At 36.0% G+C, this 23371-nt stretch overlaps 1 protein-coding gene across 1 annotated transcript in view; it reads left to right on the top strand.

Annotated features, from left to right (window-relative positions):
* Window positions 1-23371, top strand: part of Birc6 (baculoviral IAP repeat containing 6) — a 165825-nt gene that overhangs the window by 25413 nt on the left and 117041 nt on the right. The window contains exons 4-9 of the mRNA XM_087907561.1: window positions 2244-2437; window positions 6255-6366; window positions 7121-7203; window positions 10830-11213; window positions 15333-15391; window positions 21339-22733. Of these exons, the coding sequence (XP_087763687.1) occupies window positions 2244-2437; window positions 6255-6366; window positions 7121-7203; window positions 10830-11213; window positions 15333-15391; window positions 21339-22733 (2227 nt within the window). The remainder of the gene's footprint in view (window positions 1-2243; window positions 2438-6254; window positions 6367-7120; window positions 7204-10829; window positions 11214-15332; window positions 15392-21338; window positions 22734-23371) is intronic.

Below are 23371 nucleotides of genomic sequence, written 5' to 3'. Positions count from 1 at the left end.
AGTTAGACCTGTTCTTGTGGGGATTGTTGACTCTGGATCTGGTTGCTGGCTCAATCCTCATCCACCCATTTCCTGGGACTGGGTTTGTTCCTGATTTCTGCTCCTGGTAGAGCTTGTTCTCTCTCTGTCCTAGGTAGCTGATTCAGTCCCACTCCAGTTCCGGTGGATATTGCAGGCTCTGAGTCAGGTCATTGGCTCAGTCCTGGTCTGCCAGTGTCCCAAGACTGGGTTGGCTTCCAGGACTGGATTTGCTCCTGGATTCTGCTCCAGATCTCACCCTTATGGTTAGGATTGCAAGTCTATTTGCTCTGGGGATTCCTAACTCTGCCTTCCCAGACTGAACTTAGAGGCAGGCCTACCTAGCATTTATATGAACTTCTGGGGATCCAAACTCCTATGATTAGTGCCAGTTCCTGTGGAGTCATTTTCCCCATCTTGTAGTGCTGAAAATTGAAAGTAGGACTTTTTGCGCACCAGCCCAGCACCCATCCATTGAGCTATATAACTCTTTTTTTTCAATTTAAATATTTTTTTACTATGAAAGTTTCTTATTTATATGGCTCAATAGTATTATGCTATCATGCCTAGTGTGTACTGGACTGATTGGTGACAGTTTTAATTTGATCTGGGTGCAGAATATGAAGATGAAATTAATATATAGATTTATTTCTCTGGGAAAATATAGTTGGAACTTTCATAGTCTATCTCCCCTTTGTCTCTTTGTTTTCCACTAGTATAACTTGTTTAGCAATAATATTGAATAAGAATAATGTTAATAGTTTTAAAAAGATTTGTTTTACTCTTTTCTTTCTTTTCTTTTTTTTTTTTTTGAGACAGTCTTTGTAGCCCTGGCTGCCCTATAACTTTTTATGTAGAACAGGATGGCCATAGACACATGGAGATCTGCCTTTCTCTGCCTTCTATTAAATAAAAATTCAACATGCTGAGTGTGGTGACACATACCTTTACTCATAGCAGGTGGATCTCTGTGAGTTCTAGGCCAGCCTTGTCTATATAGTGAGTTCCAGGACAGGGCTTTTTAGAGAGACCCTGTCTCAAAAAAACAAGCAAACAAAAAATTAAATAACTGCATGTATTTATGAGATGCAATGTGATATTTTATATATGCTCGTATTGTAGAGAGAATAAATAAAATGAGACATTATATCTTTACCATTTTATTTTATTTATTTATTTTTTATATTTATTTATTTCTTTATTATGTATACAGTATCCTCAGTATTCTGTCTGTATGTCTGCCTGCAGGCCAGAAGAGGGCACCAGATCTCATTACAGATGGTTGTGAGCCACTATGTAGTTGCTGGGAATTGAACTCAGGACCTTTGGAAGAGCAGGCAGTGCTCTTAACCACTGAGCCATCTCTCCAGCCCCTCTTTACCATTTTATAGTTATTTTTTCTTCCTTGTGAGAATATTTGAAACCAACAGTAGGTTGTTGTTATATGTGGCCAGCATACTGTATAATAGTATTATTGAAGTAATAGGTTGCTAAATAGATGATCACCAGCTAATTCATCACATCTGTTTCCTGCTATTTTGTACTTTTAACCAGCATCCCATTCCATACTCCTATATCAGCTGTAGTAACAGTCGTTTTAATCTTTGGTTCTATGAGTTACAGAGAATAAACTTTACATGTAAGTGATATCATTTATACTTGTCTTCCTTTTCCTTGCCTATTGAAGTTTAATTTTTATTCATCTTGTCATGAATGGAGTTGTTACCTTTTTTTTTTTTTTTTTGGTTTTGGTTTTGGTTTCTTCGAGACAGGGTTTCACTGTAGTTTTAGAGCCTTCCTGGAACTAGCTCTTGTAGACCAGGGTGGCCTCGAACTCACAGAGATCCTCCTGCGTCTGCCTCCCAAGTAGTGGGATTAAAGGCATGTGCCACCACCACCCGGCTTGGAGTTATTGTCTTTTAAAAGGCTTTGCAATATTCTACTGCATGTACTTGTGCACTCACCTGCATACCATACTTTTATCTATTCACTCAGTGATGGAGAACTGGCTTGCTTCTCTGTAACTTGGTAATTAAAAAAAAAAGATTTAGCTTATTACTTAATGGCAAATTCTTGCTGTAAACGATAAACTGATGATATAATTGACATTAATGATACATACATAGCTTTTTAATTGATCAGGTCAAGGTAAGGTTTTGATTAAAACTGTTTTCGTTAAAACTGTTTAGAAGTATCTCTTTGCTTATATTTCTGTTTTCTTTCAGTGGGCCACAGTTACATTTCATCTTCCTCATCATGTATTGAAGTCTATTGCCAGTGCCATTGTAAATGAACTCAAGAAAATAAATCAAAATGTTGCTGCCTTACCTGTGGCGTCCTCAGTGATGGACAGATTGTCTTACCTCTTACCCAGTGCACGCCCAGAACTTGGCGTGGGGCCAGGCCGCTCTGTAGACAGGTAGGACCCTTGCTTCTCCGGGTATACTGAGATTGAATTCCTAGATTTAGGGTTAACCAAAAAGTACTGCAAATCTTATTATGATCAGAATGTTTTAAAAAGTAGATTTTCATTTAAAGGTATGTGCCACCACTGCCCATAGGTTTTTATTTATTCATAAATGTTGTAGTGCGCTGATAGCTACTGTTTAATATGTATATCTGGAAGGCTTTTGCAAGGCTGTATTTTGAAGATTCCAGTGCTGAGTGAAATATTTTCCCAGTAATGAAATTTACTAACTTTTGAGATGAATTGTGACAAATTCTGTATACAAATGTGAATGTAATTAAAATTATTTACTGTTTTTATTGAGGAGGAGTGGGGTGATATGATCAAATAAATTGTAATTAGCTGCAAAATTCTCAGTGAAAAATATCCTAAAAAAGTTCTTTGAAGGGAATGGAGGAGTAGATATGTTTAAAATATATTGTATTCACCTGTGAAGTTCTCAAAGAAAAATCCTGTCCCCCTATTTCTTGGAGTAGTTTCCTACGCTGTTTTCTCTAGATTTAAACAGTACTGTGGCCGGGCGGTGGTGGCACACGCCTTTAATCCCAGCACTTGGGAGACAGAGGCAGGTGGATCTCTGTGAGTTCGAGGCCAGACTGGTCTATAAGAGCTAGTTCCAGAACAGGCTCCAAAGCCACAGAGAAACCCTGTCTCAAAAAACCAAAAAGAAAAAACAGTACTGTGAAAAATCATATCTCTATCATCCAATTTTTTAAAAAATTTATTAAGTAGCTGCTTTGTAAAACTACTTATAATGTGTTTGATGAAAGCTTGATAAATAAATTATTTGATATTGAAAGTACTAAAGTTTATTAATGTGAAAAATGGAATGAAAATCAATAGGTTTTGATTGGGTATTCACATTTTCTTTCATGTTTAACATTTTGATTTTCATATTTCTATTGGGTGATTCACTTTCTATGCTCTTTCCTGAAGTAAATTTTTAAATAATGTATGGTGATGCTAGCAAGTACAATACTGAAAGAATTCATTTTAAGTATGGTTCTTACATTCATAGTATATAGCAAGCAGTTTATCCTTTACATTGTTCATTTGCCCTGTTTTTGCTGTTTTTTATCATAGATGCAATTTCTATTGCATTAGCAAGTGGTAAGGATGCTAGAGTAATGTTCTTATCTCTGTCTTTTGGAGAGAATATCAGATGCTAAGTGTTATAGGAAGGAGGGCTCACTTGTTCGTCCTGGCCTCCTGACTAGTTTAGCCCTAAAATAATCACACAGAAACTATATTAGTTAAATCACGACTTGGCCCATTAGCTCTAGCTTCTTATTGGCTAACTCCTACATTTTTACTTAACCCATTTCTATCAATCTGTGTATCAACATGAGGTCGTGGCCTACCTGAAAAGTTTCAGCATGTCTATCTCCGGCCGTGGATCCATGACGTCCCTCCGACTCTGTGTTCTTCCTCCCAGAATTCAGTTCTGTCTTCTCTGCCTACCTAAGTTCTACCATATCAGGCCAAGGCAGTTTATTCATTAACCAGTACAAGCAACACACAGAGGGGACTCCCACATCAGCTAAGTGCTATAGCTATCATTAAAATATTCTTGCAATCTGTATGGAAGTAGGAACAAAGAAAGAGAAATTTGTTATTAGATGCAGATCTTGAGATGTTATCGACCCTGCAGAGCTAATTTACAGTGTTTTCTAAAGATGCTACTGCATACTGTGATAAGTGTTGTTATTTTAGGAAATGAGGTAGGTTTTTTTGTTTTGTGTTAGTTATTTTAGACAAGAAGTAACTTAAGGAAGGGCTTATTTTGACTCATAATTTGAGGCTGTAATTCATCATCATAGGGGCAAGGCATAGGCAGGATTTTGTATGTACAGTCAGGAATTAGAAAAATGAATGCCTATATTTACCTTAGTTTCTTCTTTTTATTCATCCTAAACCGCAGGTATAGAATGGTACTTCCCAACTTAAGGGGTGGTTTTTCCCTCTTCAGTCAAACTTCTGGAAATGTCTAAAAGACACACCTAAGGGATGTATCATCTGTATAGTTCCAGCCATATGTTTCTTTTGTGTGTACTAAAATATCTCCAAGTACTAATTTGAGAGCCTTGAAGTTATTTCATTAATAATGAATCTACAAAAACCTTGGTAGGCATAGTGAGTTGAGGCTAGCCTGGACTACGTGAGACACTGTTTCAACCTCCCATCTTGTAAATACATGAAACTTTTTTCTAACCCCAAAGAGTTTTTTTTCTTCTTCTTCAAAAAGGGAAACATTTATTAGTGCACTTCTAGGGTCTGTGTCCTGGGTAGTAGCGGAGCTGCTATCAGATAAATTTTGCTTTTTACTTTGTTTCTGAGGCCTGTGCCCAGGGTCCTGTGCTTCCTGTATATTGCTGGGAATTGGATCCAATGGTGCAATGTGTGTTAGGCAACTGCTTCAAGATCTGATACTGATGTGCTGCTTACCTCATCCTGGCACATGCTCTTGAAAGTCAGAATGTAATTTTGAGTAACCTAGAGTAATATTGTTGAACATTAGGTATGAATTAGTTTTTGGAATCTATGTAGAAATCAATTTTTCTGGTCTGTTTTTTTCACGTCCTCCCCTTCAGTTACTATTTATGTAGCTGTAAGAGCAAGAGGAAACTTTGTTCTTAGTCTTTTCTTACTTGAATTCTCTTGGACTTTAGTTTGTTATTGTCCCTTAAAAATTCACTGATACCCTTAATTATAGGTTAATTCTACTATGAAAGTGTGAGAATTTTATTGTTCTGTTTTCTAGATAGTTGAGTTAGGCTGTTCCAGCTCATGGACTTTAGTTTGTTATTGTCCCTTAAAAATTCACTGATACCCTTAATTATAGGTTAATTCTACTATGAAAGTGTGAGGATTTTATTGTTCTGTTTTCTAGATAGTTGAGTTAGGCTGTTCCAGCTCATATGCTTTTGCCTCAGCCTCCTGAGTGCTGTGATTATAGACTGATTATGGTTTTTAAAATGTACTAGAGTTTCTGGTTTTAGTGGTACACACTTTTGATCCCAGCAGGCAGAGACTGGCTGAGTTTGAAGCTGCATGGTGAGTTTCAGGACGGCCAAGGCTACACAGTTGAGACCGTTGGTGCCTCAACCAATTTTAAAACTAAACTAAAGTTTGCTAGAGTATATAGCTCCCCTGGAGGAAGATTTTTCTAGATAAAGAACAGTAAACCAATTTCTAGTTAAAAACAACTTAAAAAGCAAATGAAACACAAGCCCTGCTTAAATGCTTACACAGAATAGCAAAAACAAGACCCACTTCAGCTGGCTTGTGGCCTGAGGAAAAAGTGCAGGGCTCTCTGTCATTCTCTTCATTTCCTGTTGTCTGATTGGTCATTATTAGTTAACTTAATCTGCCTGTGGAATTATCCAGTTGCTGTAGCCATTAACCAGCTTTTCTTTTTCTTTACAGTTTTTAGGGGTCTGTGTTGAAAATAAAAATTTGAACATAATCATTCCAATTAACTAACTATCTAACTAAGTAATTAATTAATTAATTAAAGTTTTTCAAGACAGGTTTCTTTTTAATCCTGTCTGTCCTGGAACTTGCTTTGTACACTAAACTGGCCTCAATCTTACAGAGATCCACCTGTCTTAGCTTCCTGAGTGCTGGGATTAAAGGTGTGCGCTGCCTCCACCCAGCTTTTTTCAACTTGTTTTTGATATTTCAGTAATTTTCTTTTCTGTAGCATTAAATAGGAGTTTCCCTCTGGTTGATGCCTAGCTCCAATTATATGCTGTTTGTTTATTTTTAGGGCATTGATGTATAGTGAGGCTAACAGAAGGGAGACATTCACTTCTTGGCCTCATGTTGGCTATAGGTGGGCACAGCCAGATCCCATGGCTCAAGCTGGATTTTATCATCAGGTAAAAAACATCAAAAATAGATGTTTTTCCATGTGTTCTGTAGGTTCAGTAAGCACAGCATTTTAATTAAAAAATTTTCTTTTGAAAGTGTTTTATGCAATCTAGCTATGTGCTTGTTTGTATATGTGTTTGTGTGTTTTGTTTGCCACATATTTGTTTCTGATGTTGATTTTATGTCCTACATCAGGAATTTGGGGGGGCAAATAATTATTGAATTATTTAATGCTTAATCTTTCAGATTAGACACGTTAGCCCTCCCTTTTTTTTTTGCTATCAAGTTCATGTGATTTTTGTCATTTTTGAGAAATGTTCTCATTGGATATTTGATATTTTCAGTGTTTGACTTCTGCTTTTATAAACTAGTAGTAGATTCTTGAGGTAATGTAATAAATAATTTTGCAGGGCAGAAGTAATGGTATACACTTGAAATGCTGTCACTTGGGAGACTTAGGAATGGGAGATTGTGTGTTGCAGACCAGACAGAAGTATGCAGTGAAACAATGCATTTATTTATTTATTTACTCTCGAGGCAGGGCCTGCTAATTTATCAAACACTTCTTAATATATGTATGAGCAGAGTAGCACTATAAATTATTGTTTTTTCCTTAGAAAATTGTACTTGAATTTGGGAACTTTTTGAAGAGTTGCTATTGAAAAGCCATTTTAATAATGATTGGTTTTTCCTTTTCTCTCTTCTTCCCTTCCATTCCTGCCTGCCTACTTGCTCTCTCCTCTATTTTAACATATTTTGCAGCCTGCCTCATCTGGAGATGATAGAGCCATGTGCTTTACCTGTAGTGTATGTCTCGTTTGTTGGGAGCCTACGGATGAACCTTGGTGAGTCTTGAGTTTTCTGGGCATAGTAGGCTGTTAGTATTATAGTCCTTCTAAATTTTACTTTTCCGATCTTGATGTAATCTTCTTGTCTTTTTGTTCTGTGTTATTGTCACTATCTTATGAGAATGAGGTAGTCCTGTCACAAGAGTTTCCAAAATCTACATGGAGAAAGTACCAAAAAATAGAACTAGGTTCTCACCAGAGCAGATGCTGTGTTAAATGAACCCTAGCACTAATTCAGCAGTGCAGTTCTGACCACTGAAGAAAGGTAAACAGAGAATCCTTGGAGAGGAGGTACAGTTACAGTACAGTTCTAATTTTAAGTAACTTTTTAGAGGATGTTTTCTGTCTGTGAATTAGAGAGTACAACATTTTAATCCTTGATTAACATTAGCTATGTAGCGAGACCCAAGATTTACTAATATCTACTCTGAGACCTTATTTTAGAAAAAAAAAATAGTAGTAGTAGTAAATATATGTCATACTGTATGGCTGATATTATTTTAAATACTTTGTTTTATAACTCATTCAGTTCTTATAGTAACCCTCTAAAGTTGGTGCTATTATCAGTAGGGGAAAACTGGGACTATATTTTTCAGTTAAAATTCTTTTGATAGTGCTTGGTATTGAACTCAGGACCTTCAGAATTCTAGTCAAGGGTTCTAACACTAAGGTATACCCCTAGCTCATTAAGTTACTTATTTTAATTTTATATGTATGAATGTTTGCCTGCATGTGTGTAAGTGTACCATGTGCATGCTTGGTATATAAGATCCCCTGTAACTATAAGTACAGGTGATTGTGAGCTTCCATTTGAGTGCTGGGGACATGTGCTAGAAACTGAACCTGAGTTCTTTGTCAGAGCAATAAGTGTTCTTTACTTAACTGTTTTTCCAGCACCTCCCTTCTGGTCATTTATTTACTTATTTACTTATTCATTAATTTATTCATTTTTAAAGTGATTTATTTTCATTTTATGTGCATTAGTGTTTGACCTGCATACACGTCTGTGTGGAAGGTGTTGGATCTTCTGGAACTGGATTAACACAATGATACTATAGAATGTGATACATATTTTAAATTTTATTTTTAGTTTATTTTAGTTCTTAGTTTATATGTATGTTTGTGTATGTACACACATGTGTATGAGAGTATTTTCAGAGGCCAGAAAAGGCATATGATCCCTGGTGTTGGAGGTACAGGTACTCATGAGATGCCTGCTGTGAGTACTTGGAATGAACTCTGAGAAGGCAGCTGCACTATTAGCCATGAAGCTATATCTCTGACCCAAAACACACACATATGTAAGAATGTTTGTGCACATCTATTTGAGACAGGGTCTCATGTAGCCTAGACTTGTCTGGAACTCGCTATTCAGCAGATAGGTTTTCACTATGTAATTCTGGATTACTGTATAGACCAAACTGGTTTAGAACTCAAAAAGACCCAACTGCTTCTGTCTCTATTGTGCTGAGATTAAAGTTGTGTGCCACAGTATCCTTCCTGCCATCAAATTATTGATCCTCCTTCCACCTTGATCTGTGTTCAGAGGAATGTGTCTCTTTACCCAGTCAAAACTGTCTCTTTTAAAAATGGAGGTAATTCTAAAATGAGCCCAGGCTACACATTAACTCACTATGTAACCCAAGTTGGGCTAAAACTCAAGTCAGTTATCCTCTTCAGTTTCCCAAGTGCTGGGATTATAGGTGTAAGCCGCAATTCACAACTTGGAAGGTACCTATCTTTATAACTTTTCATGTTGGAGAAGAAGATTAAAATTTCAACTTGGGCAGTTAAGTGCCGTCTTTTTTTGTCTATGCTGAGAGGTTTGGAATGTCCCAGAGTATGGGATTTCAAAAACTCAAGAATTTGGTAAATTCTGATGTTCTACGTTCACTGCTCTTAAGTACACAGGTGAGAAAATAGATTGCTGAGCATGGGTCCTTTCCAAATCTTTTAACAGAGAAAAGACAATTTAAAGGAGAAAAGATGACCTTAATATTCTACTTGTGAAAGTTGAGTTACTTTGGAGGGAGGTTGAATTATTCAAGAAATAAAATTGGGTATTCTCTACTTCCTGTCAGTTCTGCTTTTTCTTCTCAACTCTAAGGAGTTAATTCCTTTTGTATGTTGGGCATTGTGACAAGTTTGGCCATTGCAATGAAAAACTAGAAAATTCTTAAATGCCCATCAAGAGTGCTGTGGCATCTGGGAAGCAGAGGCAGGTAAAATTTTTTTGTGAGTTTGATGCCATCTACTACTGCATACTGATACCCTGACTTTTTTTTTTTTAAAGTGCTGTAGCTAATATAATGTGACAAATTCATGATGAATGAACAATGGAGAGTTAGAAGAACTTGATATTCCCTAATGATCACCGTCAGTTAACATTCTATATGGTCTTGTTTCATGAAAGCTGTTATGGAGTGCCACCGATGATCTGAAATTGTTTGAAGCAATAAACCCTGTTTTTTCTCTCCGTGTACATAAATGGATAAAAATACTTTAGAACTAGTTAAAATCTTAATTCTTATCTGGAAGGTGGGATAAAGATTACTAGAATTAGATAAAACTGGTTAGCTTTTACTTTTATTTTACACAGTTATATGTGACTATAAATGTTTAGTAAAAAAGTTAAAACTGTGGTACAAGAAGGTAAGAAGGGGAAAATGCACTAGAAGAACTAAACAGGGAGAGAATGTAACTCAAACATGTGCTTTGTGGTATAATGCAAATGGATTTAGGAAAGACATCTGTGCATTACAAATTACCCAGGATGTTACTATAGTAAACTGCAGGTGCAGTGTGAAAAGAAATATGTCTGTTCGGAAGAACAGCATGTTTTGTGAGTGAAATTTTATCTTTCTTTGTAAGTAAGGAAACAATTTTTTCCCATCTTTGATATTAGAATCCTGTCCTCAAGTAGTGCTTTGAAATTGCAAGTAGATAACCTATAAAAAGAAACACACGACAGAAAACTAAAAGGAGGGTTGGGTGGTGGTGGCGCTTTCCTTTAATCCAAGCACTTAAAGACAGAAACAGGCAGATCTTGTGAGTTCTAGGCCAGCCTGTTCTACAGAGTGAGTTCCAGGACTGCCAGGGCTACAAAGATTTTCTGTTTTGAAAATCCAAACAAGCAAACAAACAAACAAACAAATAAATAAAATAAAAAATAAAAAAAGAAAGAAAAAGAAAACCAAAAAGGAAACATAAAAGGGTTATTAGGAAGTTGAGCAAATAATTTTGCCATGAATTGTATTTTTGTACTGATTTCACACTTGCAGTCAGTTAAAGTGAGTAAAACTGCTAATAATAAGCACCTAGAATATGGACTGTAAACAATGTGAATGATTAAATATAATTGAGTGATCTTATAAAGGTAAGTTCAATTGAAAGGTCAGTTCGGGTGGAAATACATCTGAGTGGTAGAGTGCTTACTTGTTCAACATGCTCAGAGCCCTGCCTTTCATTCAAATACTTGTATTTGGCACCCCATCCTCACCGTTCACCCGAACAAAAACTTGCATGATTTAGTAAGATTCAGACTTTTTAACATATACTTAAAGAAGACAGTTTTTGAGTTCTGCTTTGCTCTTCAGTAAACTTTCCCTTTTCACTCTGTAAAGGTCTGAACATGAGAGACATTCCCCCAACTGCCCTTTTGTGAAAGGTGAACACACCCAGAATGTGCCCTTGTCGGTCACACTGGCAACGAGTCCTGCACAGCTTCCTTCTGCAGATGGAGCTGACAGAATATCTTGCTTTGGGTCGGGGAGCTGCCCTCAGTTTCTAGCTGCTGCCACCAAACGTGGGAAGATCTGCGTATGGGATGTCTCCAAACTCATGAAGGTGCACTTGAAATTTGAAATCAATGCCTACGATCCAGCAATTGTACAACAACTGATCCTATCAGGAGACCCAAGCTCAGGAGTTGATTCAAGGAGACCAACTTTGGCATGGCTAGAAGACTCCTCTAGTTGCTCAGACATACCGAAACTGGAAGGAGACAGGTACATGATTTTGTTTCATTGGTATTTGTAATGGTACATGTTTTCTTTTTTATTTCATTTTCTTCATTAGTTAATGAGATAGAAAAAAAAGATAGAAAATGGGTTAAGTTAGAGAGTAGACAATATTCTCTTGTTTGGCTGGAAATTTGATAGCAATGTGAATCTCAGAAGTTTTCATTGAGAATACTACAGGTTAGTTAGATCTGGTGCTTATTAGTACTTCTACAAGTTGTATGCCAGTCTGGACCATAGAGTGAGAATTTTGTCTCAAAATACAAAAAAAAAAAAAAGCCACACAAAAAGAAGATGCCACTCTGTGTAATACACCATTTTTCTCCAAATTACATTTTCCTTTATGTAGAGATCCACAGGAGTTGGTAGAAATACTGATGTAATTAAGAATAAATATATGATAATGAAAACACAATGCCAAACAGCAAACACTAGCAGTCATAGTTATACTAGAGAGGCTAAAATACATTTGACAAATTATTCACTATATTGTTCTAAAGCTACTCTGTAAATCACATTTCTGTGCAATAAATATCATACTGTGTAAGTCTTGAAGTAGGAAATATCAGTCTTATCTATCAGAAGTAATTGGCACATTAAAAACTAAAACCTAGGAAGTGTAAAAATTGTAAGAATAATGTAATTATAAAGATAATGTGCATATATATATATATACACATACATATAAAAGAGTACATATGTAGCATTTGTGAAGACCTTAGTTCTGTCTTCAGTATCAGAGACATAACAAAAAATAAAACTTTTTATTTTTTAATAAAAAGTTTACATACTGAAATTAAGCCAGTGGATTAGATTTGTAATTTTACTTTTTACCAGATAGTTCCATAGAATAGCTGTGCCTGATGATTCTGGTTTCTCTTTTCTTTTATCTCTCAAGTTCTGGAAGTGAATTTCACTAATGAGTAGCAAAATGACTTCAGATGAGACAAGAGTATCTAATTACTTGGAACTGTATATTAGCAGTAGTGAGGGAGAAATGTCTGGTTGCTTTTTGTCCTGCTTTCCCTTTTAGAGTGCAGCCCACACAGACATTGAGGCACTGTAATTGAATTGTCTCCCTTTATCTTCTTTGCTAGATTCTTAGTTTTTGTGGTTGTATCTGATCTATAGGATTGGTATGGAGAGTCAAGAAAATCCTCCATTTCCCAAGAGTGTTCACTTGACTTTGAATTGGGTTAATATCACATAGCTCTGTTTTAGTCATATAAATAGAATGAAGGCTTTCATATAGCCATTCAGTGTATGATAAATTGTAGCAGCTATCCCTGTTAAAACTGTCAGTGGTGATGCAAAATGGAGCATCTTTAACTGTATGCACTGAGAGTGTCTGCCTTTTACCTTCTCAGTGTCCAGTGTTACTGATGTGATTGTTCTTATACTGCTGTCATGTCCTTTTATTTTGAGGACATTGCGCAGCCCTGTTTGGTCTGATTCTTATGATATAGACTATACTGGCCTCAAACCTAGAGATCTTTGTGCTTCTGCCTCGGGTGCTGGGATTAAAGGTGTACTGCTACACTCGGTGACATGTTTTTATTAAGTATACAGAATTTTGTTCAATAAAAATTGTGGAATTGATAATTCACAACATACAAATTGAAAAGTTTGTGTAGTTCATCATGATAATAACATGTGGAAATGAACTGGCAGATAAAGGAATTGGGCCTGAGATCTGCTATAGACTGAATTAAAACTTAGAGCTATTTTTTGTTACTATAAATCTGTTGAGAATTTAAACAGCAAACAGTTTAGCTGTTGTTGTCTGAGTTCTTATTAACGGTTTGCTAATAGCACTAGAACTAAGAATGCTTGATTTTTGTCCTTGTTTGCAATTATGGAGGATCATGAAATTGGCTTGTTGATTTAAATCCTGAGTTTCAATTAGAGCTTTGTTTTACATTTTTAATTTGTGGATTAAAAATTGCATCACAGTAGACTTCTAGGATCACTACATTTCCTCTTTGGAAAATATATATATATATATATATATATATATATATATATATATATATATATATATATATATATATATATATATTGGTTTTTCGAGACAGGATTTCTCTGTGGCTTTGGAGCCTATTCTGGAACTAGCTCTTGTACACCAGGCTGGCCTCGAACTCACAGAGATCCGCCTGTCTCTGCCTCCCGAGTGCTGGGATTAAAGGCGTGCGCCACCACCACCCGGCTTAAATTATTATGTTTTTGAAGACTTTCAGACCTCTGTATTGTCCAGACCACCGAATTCTTTCTTTAAAAATATTGTATTATAGCTTTTACCTTAGTATAGCTTTGCAATATGTGGTTAATACTAAAGACCTTTGGTATTTGAATCCCAGTGTGATGTTGCTTTATTATTTGCTTATTCTAGCTCCCCAGTACAATATTTTTCTTAGATTTAAGTTTTTTAGGTTTCTTCTTACTTGTAATTAGGATTTAAATTCTTGAAACTAGTTAGCAGACGATCCTAAGCTTGTTTTTACTCTTTATTATTTTAAACTATAGTGAATTGGGAGTGGGATCTGCTCAGTGGTAGGTTACTTAGCCAGCATTCAGAAGGCTCAACACTGAAAAACAAAAGTAACAATAACAAAAAGCTAATCATATGAATTGAACTGACAGTATTTTTGTATTAAATATCACTTACAAAAAAACCTAAGGCACTGAACATTTTCCAATATTGGTTTTAAAAAAAACTTCAAAATTTTAAGCATTGCATTGGAATTTTTCTTTCTTTTTTCTTAGACAGATTCTAAGACCCTATTGTGTTCCCAGGCTGGCCTGAATGCTTTGAGCCTCAGCCTCTCAGGTAGCTAGAAAAACAGGTGTGCGTTTGATACTTTGCCAGCAATCTTAAGTAGAAATTTCTATTTAAATGCAAGATAGCATTAGTAAATGTCTAAGTACTATGGATTTCTGCAGTGTATTTTTGAGAATTGAATTTTCTTTCTACAAAATACATCTTTTTATTTTTTTGAATGAGAGTATCAAGATAAATATTGGTGATATGTTGATCAACAGGGTGTAGAGTTTGACTATTAATCTAAGAAAATGAATAAAGGTTGATGCAAAGAGGGGGACTGACAGTTTCTTGGCCATCTGAGAGAAAGGCAAAGGATAAGACCATTGTCTTGTCTTTACTCCTATCTTTTGATTGTGACACTTAACCTTGCATGTCTCATACAATAAACACACAAAAAGCTTATGGTTAAAACATAATGACTTGGTGTGAATACACATATAAAACATTTCATATACATATACATAACTGTTAATTGTTAGTTTTACTCTACAAGTTCAAATTCAATTTAACTAACTGCCACTCTCTTTTACTCTCTTGCTTGTTTTAAGTTACTTCCAATCACAGATTCACATACCTACAAATGTTGCAAAGATTTAGAGGTTTCCTTCCACACTGTATTCTTCAGAATTCTACAGAAATTCTTCACTGTAGACATTCATTTAATGATTTATAATTGTTTGTCAGTTATTTATCAAGCTTAAATATCACATTTTTTTTAACAGTTTGTATATTGCTTGTGTTTGATTAGTGTAATAGTTGTTTTAACATTGCTTTTCAGTGCTGGGGTTATAGCTCAGTTTTTTTCTTATGTTTTAAATATTTTATTTTAGGTATGTGAGTGTTTTGCCTGTGTGTATGTATGTGCACCACATGCATGTCTAGTGCCTGTGGAGGTCAAAAGAGGGGATTAGGGCTCTCAGAAAATTGAACCACCATGTATGTGGGTGCTCGAAGTGAACCTGGGTTCTCTTTAAGAGCAACAAGTGCTCTTAACCAATGAGCCATCTCTCCAGTCCCTAGTTCAGAGTTAACAGTCTTTGAGTAGAACACATAGAACTCTAAGTTTGATCCTCAGCATTGCCCCTACTATAGCACAAGAGACTAGCCACACATAGCCATGCTGTGTCTTGTTGCTTTCTTATGTGATGTATGTTATTTTTTTGGGTGATGGGGATTGAACCCAAGGTCTTATACATGCCAGACTCTTATACTGTGGCTGATTTATATCTATAGCCCATATGGTACATTTTTTTAAAGTTTAAATTGTTCTTACTTTGTCTTTTAAGCGATGATTTACTGGAGGATTCAGACAGCGAAGAGCATTCCAGATCAGATTCTGTAACGGGTATGTAAAAATCTTAGATAATGCATTTTATATATCCTTATACTTATACACTTCAAAGTAAATCTTAACACTAATTGATTCTTAATTTCCTAGTGAAGTTGGAAATCTTTACTGATACAATATTTCAGTTTCTTGTGTTTTTTAGAAATCTTCAATTAAGTATAAGAACATTGTGTTCTCTAATTCAAATTTAAATGACAACTCTTTCATTCAAAGTAAATAAAGTATTAGGTATATTAAATCTTTGTCACATGTACCAGGGGATGAAAATTGTGCTTATTTGTATGCTATAGTCTGTTAAATAAGTGTAATGTTTAAATAAAAGTTCTTGATATGCACAAAAACTGAAACTGTGAAGTCATAGGCATTGTGGTGTCAAGTAGATATTGCCTTGCTTATCATAAAATAATGAGGTAAAGTAATATGGTTCGTGTAGCCCAGACTGGCCTGGAGTTTGCTATGTAGCTTAGACTGATAGTGAACTCTGTGATCTTCTTGCCTTAGCCTCTTCAGTGTTGGATTATACATGTGTGTCAACATGACTTACATATGTCATGTTTTAAAATATTTTTTCATAGAGGAGGTGTGCATCTCAAAATAATTTTATTATATTACATTTTTTTCTTTGTGGGTTCATACATGTTTGAGTATACTCATCTGTGCATATACCTGAGGAAGCTACAGGTGGATGTGTTGAATGTCTTTGCTTTTTTTCCACCTTAGTTAATAAAACATTCTCAGTTTCTCTCTCTTTCTCTCTGTGTCTCTGTGTCTTTGGTTTTTCAAGACAGGATTTCACTGTGTAGCCCTAACTGTCCTGGAACTCACTCTGTGGATCAGGCTGGCCTTGAACTCATAGAGATCTGCCTGCCTCTGCCTCCCAAGTGCTGGAATTAAAGGTGTAGACCACCACCAAAACATTCTTTTACTAAACTGGGAGGTTGTCTATCTGACTCTACTAGCTGGACAGAAAACTGTGGAGTTCCACCTGTCTATGTGCCCCCAGTGTTGGAGTTACAAATAGATACTCCTGTTCTTGGCTTTTACATGGGTGCTGGGAATCTAAACTTAAATCATCAGGATTGTACAGCAAGCCTTACACCACTTGATCCTTTTCTCCTTGGTCTAGCACGTTAGAGTGTCAATCCCAATCTACTTACTATTACAGTCAAATTATATTTCTAAAACTGTAAAATAACAATATTTAACATGTAATATATAGGGATTAAATAAGATAACTGCATATAAATAATTGTACACAGTATCTGAGAAATTCCCAGTTTTAAAAAAGTGGTGGTTATTGTGACTATAACTTAATGTCATGTCATGGCCATGTCAAGGACATATAACCTGTGTCCTTAGAAGAAACATGGGTTTTTGTAGTATAGTAGTTAAAAACTATAATTACTATAGTATAGTGAATGCTCTCTAAGTTCTAATTTGCTGTGAAATGTTCTTGAAGCTTCTACAAGGAAGGCCATACTTATTTTGGATTAACTATCATTTTTCAAATTCTTAGTCATGTGAAAAAAACCCGTAAAAGACGTGAAAATTCCTTGAATGATAAAACGTATTTCTAGAAAAGTAAAAGAATTGATTTCATTTAGAAAGTTTAAAATGGGGGACTAGAGAGATGGCTCAGTGGTTAAAAGCATTGGATGATCTTCCGGAGAACCTGGGTTTATTTCCCAGCATCCACACGGCAGCTCATACATATCTGTAACACCAGTTTTCAGGGGATGTATTCCTCTCACAGAGGCAAAACACCAATGCACATAAAATAAATAAAGTTTAAAAAATTTTTAGATCAGGCTGGCAAAATGGTTCAGCAGGTAGTTGGTACTTACGGTCAACCCTGCTGACCTACCCGAGTTGGATCTTTGAGGTGGAAGGAGATAGCAGAGTCCCATAAGTTGTCCTTGGAGCTCCACACATGCTCCATGTTGCGTGTGGACACACACAAACCTAATGCACACAATTTAGCATAATGAAAGCAGTGACCTCTTTGCTACCCTTTTACAAAGACAGAAGCAGCTTGATATTACATTTTTTTTTGTTTTGTTTTTCAAGGCAGGGTTTCTCTGGATATTACATTTTTTAAATCTATGGAAAACTAGGATATGCACGTGAAACCTTCTGAGTTTAAGTTTTTTATTTGTTAAGTGTTTGCAGTAAGTGTTCTTCAATGTCCCCTTTTCTCTTCTTAAAAATACTTTGGTTTTAACTATAGCAACTTACTTGTTCTTTTCTTTTGGTTTACGGATTTTATGATATATTTTTGGGATTAATAGCACTTAACATTTTCTGGGCATGCTGGCACATGCCCCAATCTGTCATAACTGTAATTAGGAGGATTGCTGATAGTTTTAGCCTGGCTAGCCGATATAGCAAGACTCTGTTTCATCCCTCAGATAATTAGGACTGTATTCTTACTTACCTTCTACCATTATGTTTTCTTCTGTGCTTGTTGATTTTCCACATTGACTTAGGATGTATTTCAGTTTCCAATATCTATAAATTTATTATATATTCTTTTTCTTTTGGGACAGGATCTCATTATGTAGCTCTGACTGGTTTGTAACTTGCTGTATAGATTAGGCTAGCCTTGAACTCACAGTTTTGAGCTTCTGTCTCATGAGTATTAGGATCAAACGTGTGTGGTGCTTTCCAGGGTCCTTATGGTATATTCTTATTGGTACACGTGATACATTTTTTTTTAAGATTTTATTTATTTATTATGTATACAACATTCTGCCTCCATTATGCCTGCAGACCAGAAGAGGGTGCCAGATCTCATTACAGATGGTTGTGAGCCACCATGTGGTTGCTGGGAATTGAACTCAGGTCCTCTGGAAGACCAGTCAGTGCTTTTAACCACTGAGCCATCTCTCCAGCCCCATGTGATACATTTTAAAAAGAAGTGTTGTCTTTAAATAAAATTAAAAGATCATGGAGTAAGGGATAAATTCCTTCCAGTTTAAAAATTTTATATTCCTTTATTTGTATTTAATTGAGTGTGAGTTCATGTGTGTGGAGGCCAAATACCTCCAGTGATTTTCTTTTTGAGATAGAATCTCTCTTTGACTTAGAGTTTACCAGTTCTAGCCTAGACTATTTGGTGAGTGAGCCCTGGGAACCTGCTTGTCCTGGCCTCCCCAGTGCTGGCTGCAAATCTACTTGCATGCCTGGCTTATTTTACATGGGTTCTGGGGATTGAATTCAGATCTCTCATGCTTTCTTATAAGATAGATACTTTATTGTCTGAGCCATCTTCCTAGCCCTAGTTAATTTCTTCATTTGAGGGGTTGCAAGTTGGCTATTCTTTCATAGGAAGATAGATTTTTGTGAGACTAATTTTAAATATATAGGTTCTAACCTATCCCCACCCCCACCCCCTTTGGTTTTTCAAGACAGGGTTTCCCTGTGTAGCATTGACTGTCCTAGAACTAACTCTGTACACCAGGTTGGCCTTGAACTCACAGAGATCTGCCTTCCTCTGCCTCTGAAATTATAGGCATGGTCACCACTGCCTGGCAACAGTATGTTTTTATATTATTAACTTTTTGGAGAATCATGGCGTAAGCATATCTAAACTTGATAGTTACAAGAGATGTAGTTTTATCTTGTAGCATCTTAAAAATTTTAGGTGCCATTTCAGAACTTTACAACTCTAAGTGATTTGTTGTTAGTTTGAGTGACATAGTTCAAAGAATAGTAGAATATATTAACCTCAAAATTATGAGTACACAGTAAGAGGTATCCGTTTTTTGGTTGAAGATTGTAAGTTTTGAAAGTCCCTTGTTAATTTCAAAGAGAAAGTTTTTTTGTCTGAACCATGTATAAGAATTAAGGAAACATGACTTCTCATGAAGACTGCAGAGAAGGGTTGGCATGAGAATTGAACTTTGACTCTAGGAAAGAGCCAAGACAAAATCCAATTGCTTAGGAAGTATGACTGTTGTAAACTGTGGCTTTGATACTACTTATGAAAGCGAGCTACAGAAGGATTACTCAAAGTGATTGGAAAGTATTGCATCGCAGGTATGTTGCATAAAAAATAGTTATTATGTGGTCTTGTTGGTTTTTAGAAATTCTGAGTTAAGGATCTGGCTGTTGTTCAGTGGCAGAGTAGTTGCCTGACATGCATGGTGTCATGTTATTCCAGGGTATTTCAAACAAAATTGAAGAAGGAGGAATAGAGTTAGAGGTGTCAGATTTTCTCAACGAGTTATTCTGTTTCCCATATGTGCATTGAGTATTTATAACAGGAAGTAGAAAAGTAGGACCATTTACTATATTTTTCTGTTGTATATTTATTTTCTAGTTCTTTGCTTTCTTTGCGCAGGTTCTCGCACTGTATCCTAACTTGTCTTAGAGCTCTTTATATAGCCTAGACTGACTTCATCTCATAGTAATCCTCCCAGCTCAGTCTCTTGAATCTTGGGATTACAGCAGTGAGCCACCCAACCTAGTCTGTCATTTCCTTTTCAACAGTTTTATTATGCATGCCATTTACTTTCAGTATTGTCTTAACTTTGTGTGCTTTGTGGATTTATTTGATTTAATATATAAATAGATCAAAACTATTCTATTTGAACAATTTCTTGTCACAACTTTAAAATGTCATTTAATTTTTTTAGTTTAGTCCAACAAATAGGTAAGCATCTTCAGGATATATTATACATAATGAAAACTATAAAAACACTTTACTTTTTACTCAGAATTTCCAGTCTGAGAAAGTAGATATAGACAATGCTATGTAGTGAAGTGGCTGTTTGTTATTCTAGATACAGAATATGGAAGGAATGAACAGTCTGGTTTTTCTGCTTCAGTTATAAAAGATTTCAATGGTAGAGGCTAGTAGTAGTATGTGATGTGAAGATTATCCCAGATAATGGGACATCCTGGCTAACACTATAAGTGAGCATTAAAGGGACTCTACTGGTATATATCAGGACACCTCGGTGATCCACTGAATCCTTACTTATCACTTGCTTGTACATCTAGACACTTCATTTAATATTCTCTTGACTCTTCCTGCCTAATTATAAAAGCACCTCTAATTTTTCTTTATTTTTTGCCTATCAGAGTTTTGTTTACATCGTTGTTACTGACTGATTATTACATATTATTGAAAAATTTAAAAAAGAACAAAAACAACCAAGATTGGTTGAAAGAATTTTCAGTTCGGTGTTAGGTTACCTAAGTGGATGGTTGTTGTCTCTGGTGGGATTTTGTCTATACATGACTGTCAGTATTGTGAAGCAAGAGATAAGAAATGGTGCTTTGAATCTTAAAGTATTAAGAAGAGAGGACTTGAGATTATAGTGTTTTTTTCTTAAGTATTTAAGTGCATAAATTACAATGCACAAATAGTGTTGCATCTCTTTTTTTATTTAGATTTGAAGTCCAGAAATTCTATTCTTTTAATATTCTATTAAATATTCTATTCTTTTAAAGCAATGACTAAATATAGTAATTTTGTTTACCTTTCCATGCCTGAAAAATTATTTTTTCTTTAGTTCTCTAAGGAATGTATTTGAGCTGACAATAATTTTGAATTTCTTGAATAGTTTTTTTTTTATTTTCTTACATAAAGTTATCTGAGATTTGATTAAGTTTTTTTTTAAATAACTGAAATTTAAAAATCACTTAATTTTGTATGTGTATATATGTATGGGCACATGCGTACGTGTGAAGCCAGAGGGGCGGCTTGTGGGAGTTAGTTTTCTTCTGCCATGTGGGTCCTAGTGATGGAGCTGAGTCTCCCTGCAGGGCAAGTGTCATTACCTGCTGATCTATCTTGTAGCCATAAAATACTTTGAATTCTTGTCTTTGATATAATGAATAGACCAGATGAATTAGGAAAAAAGCTCATTGAAGTACTGATTGCAATTAACATCACCAAGACCTCTTGCTGCTTCTAATGTGTTGTTTGTTTTCAAAGGTCATACATCACAAAAGGAAGCCATGGAAATAAGCCTTGATATAACAGCACTCAGCATTCTCCAACAGCCAGAAAAACTGCAGTGGGAGATTGTGGCAAATGTGCTTGAGGATACTGTTAAGGATCTTGAAGAACTTGGGGCAAATCCTTGCTTAACAAACTCTAAGAGTGAGAAGACAAAGGAGAAGCACCAGGAGCAACACAACATTCCCTTTCCGTGTTTATTGGCTGGAGGTTTATTAACATATAAATCTCCCGCTACCTCACCCATTAGTAGTAATTCCCATAGGTCACTGGATGGTTTAAGCAGAACTCAGGGCGAAAGTATATCAGAACAAGGGTCAACTGACAATGAATCCTGCACAAATTCAGAACTGAATTCTCCTCTGGTAAGGAGGACTTTGCCTGTTTTACTTCTTTATAGTATCAAAGAATCTGATGAAAAAGCAGGAAAAATCTTTTCACAGATGAACAATATTATGAGTAAAAGTTTGCACGATGACGGTTTTACGGTTCCACAGATTATTGAAATGGAACTGGATAACCAGGAGCAGTTGTTGTTGCAGGATCCTCCTGTGACTTACATTCAGCAGTTTGCAGATGCAGCAGCCAGTCTCACCTCTCCAGATTCCGAAAAGTGGAACTCTGTGTTACCCAAGCCTGGGACTTTGGTTCAGTGCTTGAGGCTACCAAAGTTTGCAGAGGAGGAGACTCTTTGTATAGACTCCATAACTCCTTGTGCTGATGGAATTCATTTGTTGGTAGGACTGCGAACATGCTCTGTTGAATCATTGAGTGCAATAAATCAAGTCGAGGCCTTGAATAATTTAAATAAATTAAACTCTGCACTATGTAATAGACGGAAAGGTGAACTGGAGTCCAATCTTGCTGTAGTGAATGGTGCAAATATTAGTGTGATCCAACACGAGTCACCAGCAGATGTACCAACTCCTTTGATCATCCATCCGGAGCAGAGGAATGTTAGTGGTGGATATTTAGTTCTTTACAAAATGAATTATACCACTCGAATAGTGACTTTAGAAGAGGAGCCAGTAAAAATCCAACATATCAAAGATCCCCAGGACACAATTACCTCGCTCATACTGCTTCCACCAGATATACTGGATAATCGAGAGGATGACTGTGAAGAGCCTGCTGAGGACGTGCAGTCAACCTCAAAGAATGGGATTGAAAGAGAAAAGAAGTCTGACATTTCTACTCTTGGACACCTGGTGATAACCACTCAGGGAGGATATGTGAAAGTATTAGACCTTTCAAACTTTGAAATTTTGGCCAAAGTGGAGCCTCCCAAAAAGGAGGGCACTGAAGAACAGGATACATTTGTTTCTGTCATTTACTGCTCAGGCACAGATAGGCTGTGTGCGTGCACCAAAGGTGAGCTATTGGCTTGATTCTTCTCAGTATTTTTATGTGGCATTTGTCTATGTACACACCTAGTGTAAATTTTAGGTCTGTGTTGAGTGAGGATTCTTTTTTGTTTTTAAATAATGTAGTTGTCCATTTCCCTACTATTTTTACTGACCTTAATTTTTTCTTTATTTTATTTTTAAAACTTCCCCTATGCAAGAAATATATTTGTGAGTAACTTAGTAAGTCATCAGAAAGTATCTTTCTAGCTGAATACAAAGCTTTACTTGGGACCCTAAAACTCCAAGGTCATGAGGTCAAGGCCAGCCTCGATTGTGTAGCAAGAAAGATCTTTGCTTAACTTCAAGAAACAGGCATCCTGATATTTTCTGAATTCTGACTCTGCCTACATTTGTGGACCTAGTTTCTTCAGAAAATAGGATAGATGCCCTATGTGTTAGACTTGTTGATGTGACAACACATTTGACATAAGCTACTTAACGGAGGAAGGACTTAACTCAGGCACATGGTTTCAGAAATTTAGTTTGTCACAATTAAGAACGTATGACTGAACAGGGAAACTTGAGTCATGGCACATACAAAGCAAGAGTGTGTGTGTGTGTGTGTGTGTGTGTGTGTGTGTGTGTGTGTGTGTGTGTGTAAGG

This window comes from Myodes glareolus, chromosome 6 (assembly GCF_982192425.1).
Source record: "Myodes glareolus chromosome 6, mMyoGla1.1, whole genome shotgun sequence".
In the NCBI taxonomy this organism is placed as follows: Eukaryota; Metazoa; Chordata; class Mammalia; order Rodentia; family Cricetidae; genus Myodes; species Myodes glareolus.
Note: the sequence above shows the minus strand (reverse complement) of the source record. Positions and strands in the feature narration are given on the sequence as shown.